This window comes from Dendrobates tinctorius, unplaced genomic scaffold, assembly GCF_039654945.1.
Source record: "Dendrobates tinctorius isolate UK_male_01 unplaced genomic scaffold, ASM3965494v1 ptg000370l, whole genome shotgun sequence".
Classification (NCBI taxonomy): Eukaryota; Metazoa; Chordata; class Amphibia; order Anura; family Dendrobatidae; genus Dendrobates; species Dendrobates tinctorius.
In genome coordinates, this window is record NW_027362036.1 from 5419856 (window position 1) to 5429242 (window position 9387).

Here is a 9387-nt window from a genome sequence, read left to right on the forward strand (position 1 = left end):
TCCATCTTCTCCAATCTGTGAGTCTTCGTATATAACATCCGAGTGCTGTCCAATGTTTTGCGCCCATCAATAGACTTATATGGGTGCGCCATCTGATATATGCTGCCAATTGCAACGTGCAGCAACTTTTTTTTTCCCTCATGCCAACTCGGCATGGGAAAAAATGCTAGTCAGCACGGCATCGGCTAGCACTGTCTGAATTATACGCTGGCTACCCGCCTGTGTCAATAAACCCTTAGATGTAATTCTGACATGAGTGACAATTTGTTGTCTTTCTGTTATCACTAATTACTGTTTTAGCAACATAGCCATTTTAATGTTTTGCCAGATTAACAAGTCAAGTTTTAAAATAAATTGAGGCAATCAACTAATTATTTAAAATGTTCTCATTGAATTTGTCCAGAAATTAGTATTTTCTGGCTAATAAGGCCACAGTAAAAAAAAGACTGATCTATGCTACAATTTAGAATGAACACATTGATTTTTGAGTATTTGATTCTGCTGATAAAAAGCCATTAAAATGGGGCTATTATGTACACTATAGTCTTTTTGCAGGGATCTGTATGGTTTATATTTTACTCCATAATTTTACATTGTCCTGTCCACTTTTAAAGTATTACTTTTTCCGAACTGACTTATCTTGTTTGGTAATCTAGGAAAATCCTACATTTTTTGAAACTGTTGACAAATTCTGATTCTATCCATTCAGTCGTCTCCGACCCTTTGATTCCCTGTAAGCCGATTCTCGCCATGCTTCCCTGTTTTTCAATACTTCTTTCAATTACTTGATATTCATTTCCGCGTTAAGGTCCCGTTACATTTAGTGATGCAACAGCGATCCCGACAATGATACGACCCGGTCAGGATCGCTGGTGCATCGCTAAATGGTCGCTAGTCAGCTGCCAAACAGGCAGATCTCACCAGCGACGCAGCAGCGGTCGGTGGTCGTTACTTACCTGTCAGACAGCAGCTCTGCTGATGACTTCCTCCCGTGTCCATGGAGTCGCTCGTCAGCGCCAGCAGGAAGCCGACTACGAGAAATGGACCAAGACGATCTTGCGTGATCAACTAAAGCCAGCGGGGGGGCCGATCGGAGATAAGTGCAACATGTAGCGAGATCACTAGCGAGATCGCTGTTGCGTCCCAAAATCGGTGACGCTTTAGCGATATCGCTAGCGATCTCGCTATGTGTGAAGGGGCTTTAGTCTTGATGGTATCCAGCCAATGAACCTTTTGTCTCCCCTATTTCTTTTTACAAATGACCATTTCTAGCAGCATGTCCTTTTGTAATGAATTTTCTCTCATAATATGCCCAAAATAGGTCAGTTTCTATCTGATGATCTTGCCTTCCAGAAACAATTTTGGCTTTATATGATCAGAACATCTTTGTTGGTGATTATAGTTGTCCATGGGATTTCTAGAAATCTCCTCCAGCACTACAGCTCAAAGGTATACATTTTTTGTCTGTCTGCCTTCCTGAGTGTCCACATCTCACAGATATATGTTGCATTTGGGAACACAATTGCATACACAAAATATATATTACACTTTTGAAAAAAAAATCTTTAAGTTTCCATGAATCTTCTGTTGTATCCTCTAAACCTTTAATCATCACAGATTGATCATAATGAACAAAACAGAGAACTTTGTGCTAATTGGATTCGGAAGACTTCACGGTCTTGGATGTTTTGTCTTCACAGCGTTCTTACTTATTTATGTGGCTACATTGCTTGGAAATTTTCTTATCATTCTTTTAGTTTTAAGAAGCCATCAACTTCATACTCCTATGTACTACTTCCTCCTTCATCTATCTTTTTGCGATATTGTATTTACTACAAATATTGCTCCTACCATTCTACACAACATACTGCTTGATGTGGGGAAAATGTCCTTGAAACACTGTATAGCACAGTTCTATGTGAATGGAGCATCGACCATTGCAGAGTGCTACATCCTTACATTGATGTCCTACGACCGGTATCTGGCCATCTGTAAACCACTTCACTATACTTCCACCATGAACCTTGATGTTTGCCTTAGGCTTGTAGGTGCTTCTTGGTTGTCAGGATTTGTCGTGACACTTAGTACTTCTATTATGTTGTTTGATAGAGATTTCTGTGGACCTAAAGTTATTGACCACTTCATGTGTGAGCTTACACCTCTTCTCAAGTTGTCATGCTCAGATACATTTTCTCTTGAAGTGGTTGTCTTTATATTGTCTATCCCTATAATTGTAATGCCATTCGTGTTCATTGTTGTAACGTATATCAATATATTTATGACAGTTCTTAAAATTCCCTCAACCTTTGGAATGCAGAAGACATTTTCCACCTGTAGCTCACATCTAACATCAGTGAGTACATATTATGGAACATTAACCTTAATCTATGTTGTTCCAAGAAGAAGACATTTACTCAATATAAGCAAGGCACTGCATCTTCTATATACAGTAGTGACTCCATTATTCAATCCAATCATCTACAGTCTGAGGAACAAGGATATCAGAAAAGCTATTGAGATGCTATTCTATAACAAACAATATAATCAATAACAACCTCCTTTCCATTAAATTGATATTTAGAAAGTAGCCCCCACACTATTTCATGACCTCCTAAGTAGCCCCCAATCTGTATTATGGCCCCTTTAGTAGCCTTCACTCTGTATCATGGTCCCTTTACTAGCCCCCACACTATCATGGCACCTGTAGTAGCCCTCACACTGTATGATGACCCACTCAGTCGCCCCCATTCTGTATTATGGCCCTCTCAGCCCCCACTCCGTATCATTTCCCCCTTATTATCCCCCCCACTGTTATGGCCCTCTTGGTAGCCCCTACACTGTCCCATTGCCCTCTTAGTAACCTCTACTATATATGAAAGCCTCCCCTTAGTAGCCCCCACTATTTATGGGGGACTCCTTTTTAGCACTCACTATATATAGGAGGTACCGTTATTAGCCCCCGCTAATTTTGGCCAAAATTATGGCCATAACACAATCTAAAAAAAAAATAAACATCATATACTCACCTTATCCCAGTGAGTCCAGCAGCAGACAGCGGCAGATTCCCGGCAGACGAATGCAATAACATAATCGTGTCGGGACGTACGTCCTGTGCGTGTTGTGGCACAATAATGTCTTTGCTTCACTCCGCTCTGGACTGCCGTTCTGTAAGCTGCAGGACTAAAGCAACCTACAACCTACAGAACATAGAGCGGCAGCGCAGGGAAATCGTGTCTGCCATGACACTCGCTGATACAGTTAAATGTAGTGGGCTCCTTTTGCCCCCTGGTAGCTACACTACTGCTGTTGAGGTATTGCTTTACATTACATAAACCTTTTGTTTTGTAGGATGGTTGTCGATAATACCGACACATCTTTTGTGATCCACAGATATTGTGCCTGTGCCCTTATTATGTCTCTTGGATTACTTATGAGATTGGATGAGTCTTTTAGAAAGGACAAGAGTGTAATTATAAATCTTTATAAGGAAATTGAAATGGAATAGTTTTCTTAAATTTTGAACTATCTAAGAAAAGATGGAGCATCCAAATGTTAACATTTAGGGATCTTTGGTGGGTGAGAACAAAATGGGACAGATGAATGTTGGATGAATGGTTTTATTTTTTTAGCATGTCAGTGCAGAAGACGTTCTATACCATTTGTGGGATTGTGAGATTGTGTCTTGGTATTGGTGTGTGGGGTCAGTGGTCTCGTAATTTACTTTAGATCAAAGTAAGAAAAAATATGGGCTAATTTCAGACACATAATGCAGAAAAATCAATAACTATGGATATCATTGCTGGATATAAACACACCATTACTGTATGTTTCTGTTGGGTTATGCATTTTGAAAGTGGGCTGCTCTGTTACTGTTACTCATATAATATACATGTCATACATATCTTAGTAAAAAGTGAGTAACCCTGAGGTGCCACCCAGTTGTCAGGATTAGAGGTCATTAAGACATTACTAAATGTAAAACATAAGCTGTAAAATAACTTGTATATCTATGTTTGTTAAAAAACTGAGTAGGAAAATCAGAACCCTTGTGTATGATGAACTTAATGGACTCATGTGTGCATTCGAGGAACAAATGCTCACTGTATAAAGATTGGACTGAGTAAAGGAGGATATGGAGGTTACTTATGGAAATAGTATTTGAATCACACAGTATTCCATAGCCCCAGCTCCCGGTCTTCTCCAATACTACCACCACTGTTGTGAATTCACTTTCTGGTCTACCTCTGGTTGCTGGTGAGGTTGGTGGAGCTGGTTGTATTGACAGAGGAGTCGTGAGTTCTCTTTCCGGGCTCCCTCTGGTGGTTGCAGGAGGTAATGAAGCTGATCTAATTAACAGAAACCTGCCACCTGATAATGAGGACGACGATTGGACATCTGGAGTCTTTGACTGGATTTAAGACAGCCGACTCCCTCTATCCCTGCTGGTGATTTTCCTGCCTCCTGAGGTCTTAGTTTCCAGTTTAGTCCCTGCATTCTCAAGCTAAGTGTTCTTTGCTATTGTTCACATTTGATTGGGTTTTGTCTATTCAGTTTTGTGTGTTCAGCCAGCCCCGGCTGGGGCTGTGCTGAATTTCCATGCTAATGTTACTGTTTGTGCCAGTTGCTTTTTGTCCCTTATTAGATTGGCCTCTTTTTGCTCTGTATTCAGAATATGCCAGAGTGCTGATATAGTGGGTGAAGTCTAGTGACTTCAGGGTTTTTTTTCCTATCAGAAGTGTTGGACATTTTTGCAGGGTTTTTTGGCGTGATTGCAGACAGTATCTTTCCTTTCCTGTCCTTTCTAGTTAGTGTGGGCCCCATCGTTTGCTCAGCCTATTTTCCTACCTGTGTTTGTGTTTTCACCTTGTCTCACCGACAATATATGTTTGGGGGCTATCTATTCCTTTGGGGTCTGCTCTGGGGCATTTTAGATTTCCCCTTTTCTTGCTTTAGGCTTATTTAGTCCTCCGGCTGTGTCGAGGCGTCTAGAATCCTCGTAGATACGCTCCACGGCTACTGCTAGTTGTGTGGATAGGATCAGTGGTCTGCAATCCGCTTAGTTACCAACCTCTCTGATTTTCTGTGGCTTAGCTTGGTCTTGTTTTCCTCCTCGGTGACCCAATCATAACACACTACCCCACTTAGGCTCCTGAATAACAACTCTGTTCAACCCCAATCTTAAACTATTGAAGTAAATCCAACCCATTTAGTCTTTCCCCCATTTCACTTATCTTCCAAATGCATCTTACACATCCAGTTCCAACTCTGTTAAACGCAATCACCACATTGGTCATCAGTCGCTTCAAACGTTTCATCAACCACTCCAACTTCCCAACCCCATTTCACATTATTCCCCATACTCATGCTTATAGTGTCTGACTGATGTGCAACGCCAATAACAATAATTTTGGAATAACATTGAAGTAAATAAAAATATATACTGAATGCATTAGCCTCTGCGCTCTCTAAAAATTTCAATACCATGTCTCCAAGGAAGTATGTGAAGACTACAGCAGGCAGGAATTAATATTCCAGAAATACAGCGGATGTAAAAAGACTACACACCCCTGTTAAAATTCTAGGGTTTTTTTTAATGGAAAAAAATCATACGAAGAAATTTTTCCACCTTTTTCCACCTTTTATTTCACCTAAAATCTGTACAACTCAATTGAAAAAGACACTAAAATTTTATTTGTGGGTAGAAAAAACAATTGAAAAAACAATAAATCACTAAAATAATGTGGTTGCATAAATATACACACTCTTAAAACTAATACTTTGTTGAAGTACCCATTGAATTTTTAACAGCATTCAAAAATAGAGAGTCCTCAGTGGTTGATACCTTTTAATGGCTAACTGAAAAGATAGTAACAAATGGCAAGCTTTCTCTATTTTTCTATCTACTGGCTAACATGGTACAAAGATATACATCTTTCCTGTAACAGCATTCAGAAACGTTTTGGGTATGAGTCTATCGGAATGGTACATCTAGAATTGGCAAGTTTTGTCCACCCTTCAGATTGTGAGTGTACAGTATCCCCTACCCGAATGACAGCGCTACCTTACAGGAGATAGAGCGTGGTCAGACAAGATGGGTTCAATAGCCAGAGGGAAACGCAGTATCCATGGGCACAGACTAAAGAATGGTCAAATACAAGCCGAAGTCAGAAAAGTCGGACAGGAACACAATAACCAAGGGCACAGACAAGGAGGGCAGTAAGAGGGCAAGCCAGAGATCAGAACCAGAGAAATAGCAGAGGTACAGAATCAGAGCACAGACAAAAAATGAGGGACAAGCCAGATCATGCACTGGACAAACACACGGGAACAAACGGTATACACAGGTATAGCAAGGTCAGCTGCTCAGCCGATGACAGAATTATCACTGACAAACCCCCACATGAGAGCAGGTTAATATAGCCTTTCCCAAACCAAAAGGAGGCCAGCAAAGTTAACTCTGTAAAGCCCAGCATGGGGAAAGGAATTCCCATCCAAAGCCATGACAATAATTTTGTGAGGGGCTTTGAGGCAGCATATTGTTTCTGGAAGACACTGATGGCATCATAATATGTTGGACAATGTACTGTGGAGCCATCATACTGTGCTGTTAGGGGAGGCTGTTAAGGTCATTAAACTTTGCATGAAGGACTGTGGGGGCATGCTGCTTTGTGGGGGAATGTACTGTGGGGTCAGCATACTATGTAGGAGATGAGCGAGCATCATATTGTGTGCTTTGGGCATCATGAAGTCTGTGGGAGCACTGTAGTTGCATATTACTGTGTGTGGGGGGGGGAATCATACTGTGGGGGGCCATGAAAGAGATATCATACTATGTGGGTACATCAGTGAGTAAAGGAAGTGACTTAGAGTAAAATAAAAAAAAATGCCTTGGTAGCAATATGTGCCCTTCTTTCTTATCTTCCCATTTCTGAAAACCCACTATTAGATGATTTAGGTATTGGGTATGTATTAAAAACCTTGGACTGACAACACAAAAATTAGACACAGAACAGAACCTACAAATTAGGGCAAATATAATGCCGGTAATAACATTTATTAAGCCCTGAGACAAAGACAGGCAAACAAAAAGGAGACTAATTCACCTTAAGCTTTTACCCTAAAATCTGATACTACCTAGCCGCAGAGAACAAACAAGAAAAAAAAGGAGCATGCAGATATCAGGGATCACCAATATGATAATATCAAAAAAATTACTTTATTGAATAGACAACACAATGCAAAAGTTAAAAACATTTAAAACTGCATAATACAAACAAAACTATACATTGACCCGTAATAGGGTCATGCCCCTGCCAAACCCCAAATAGACAATGTGTTCCTTATAGAAAGAGAATAACACCCAATGTTGGTACAAATTACACATAAGCAGCATATATGAATGATGAAAGGTATTGCTGTCCAGATGATACAGCTAAACATTGGAAAAAACACTGCTCAAGAATAGAGAGGAAAAGGTGGATAGCACAGGCAAGGAACGCAATCCATTATCAAGCCAAGTAATACAAGTAATAATAAACAGACTTCCTCTTAAGAGGTCAGGGTGAGCTTCTGCCAGAAACAATATAATAATCCCCTAAATGAGGGGGCCAGAAGGTCTCATACAACCTGAACCTGGTGCAAAAGTAGCCCACATGGAGCAATGCCCGCATGGAGCGCCGATGTAGTAAAGGGTGGAAGGAGTGGAGGAGGCAAGGGCACAGGGATGACCAACGCGTGTCGCCAGGAAACCTGACTTCTTCAGGGACAGTGACTGCAGTGCGTGCAAACATGTCTTAAGTACCTGGTGGTTAGTCACTGGCCATGAAACAGCTGAGAGCTGTGGGTGTGTGATAATACGGATGATGTCACCGGCATTCAACGATACCGGAAGTGGTCAGGGCATCAGTGTATATGCACGCATGCACAGAAGGAGGCAAGAGGCCAGCCAGAAAGGTGCACAAGTATGGCCGAATAAAACACGCATTGCGCATTCGCCGGTCGGTGCGTGCGCAGCAGCCAAGAAGTGAGTCTTAGTACCAAGGGGATATTTTCAGCTGCTCAAAGGGTATTGCACATGCGCAGGTCAGCACGTGCGCAGTAGATAAAAAATGACTCTTGGTGCCAGGAGGATTTTGTCAACCGCTCTGAGTGAAAGATCAACAGCGGTGATGGCTGTAAAAGGTCAATATATGTCAGGGGGCATGAGGAGAAGAAGAAAGAACATTAAAAAATAATAATAATAATAGCAACAACAACAGAGAAATACAAGGCAAAATAGATAAGGAAAGCAGAACCTGTACAGATTATTGTTAAAAAACTAATGTATCAATAGTTTAAAAAAATAATGACATAAGGGTAAGTATATAGCAGTACCAAATGTAAAGGAATCGATTATTTAGAGGTACAGAGCAAAAAGGGTACAGAGAAAAGCGGGGAAAAAAAAGTTGTACATATGTAATGTGGTGAAAAAACATGGTTTTAAGCGGATAGAAACTTGTTCATCCACTATGCTAATATGAAAATGTGTGAAATAAGCTGAATAGACGGCAAATAAATAAATACACACAATAATAAGAGAACACAAATAAGGAGGAAGAGGAGGGGAAGTGGAAGAAAGAGGGGGGGAGACGGAAGAAATTGATAAGGGAAAATATGCCCTATAAAAAATAAAAGTACAAGAGACAAAGTAAAAAAGTAAAAAACTGTATATGCAAAGGTGATTTATTAGTAAAGAATAGGAAAAAAAATTAATACGACGGACCCTATGCTCCCAAAGAAAAAGTGATGGCCAAGCAAATATTGGCGTTCAAGCCAGAAGATGTAAAAAGCCCACGGAAAGGGGAACGGATGACAACAGCCATACTTGTGACATCGCTGTTTATAAAGGCATAAGAGCCATAATCTGGCATAGAGTAAGATAAGCAGGGGGTAATACTAGGGAACCAGAATTATAGGATGTACCAAAGAGGCCTATATATGGAAAAATAAAGATTAGTGAGGGATAAATAGTACACAAAAATAACTAAAGAGGAAAATGGGGACGGTGGTCCAGATTGAAATAATGATCCGTCAGGAATTCAAAATGATCCATAAAATATCATTTGGGGATATTCATGTAGCCAGGTGGAGAGGGATATCAGACCTCCAATGTGCTGGAATCTAAAGAGAAAAGGCACGAAAATCAATAAAGGCTCAAATAGCTTCAGTTCCTTCAAAGGAGGCCCAGTTAGAGCTGTTTATAGAAGCCTGTAAAAAGCAACTTCTCATTAAGACCATGAGGAGCAAGACTATTAAGATTATGGATCCATTTGGATTCGCATCTAAGAAGTTTCTGATGTTCAGCGGAACCTTCCCCAAACCCATCACCTTTAGTCCCGTGGTGCGGCC

At 40.6% G+C, this 9387-nt stretch overlaps 1 protein-coding gene across 1 annotated transcript; it reads left to right on the top strand.

Moving 5' to 3' along the window:
* The first annotated feature begins 1786 nt into the window (after positions 1 to 1786).
* Positions 1787 to 2551, top strand: LOC141075777 (olfactory receptor 11L1-like). The gene has a single exon (XM_073562923.1). The coding sequence runs from the start codon at positions 1787 to 1789 to the stop codon at positions 2549 to 2551; it is 765 nt and encodes a 254-aa protein (XP_073419024.1).
* The last annotated feature ends 6836 nt before the right edge of the window (positions 2552 to 9387 follow it).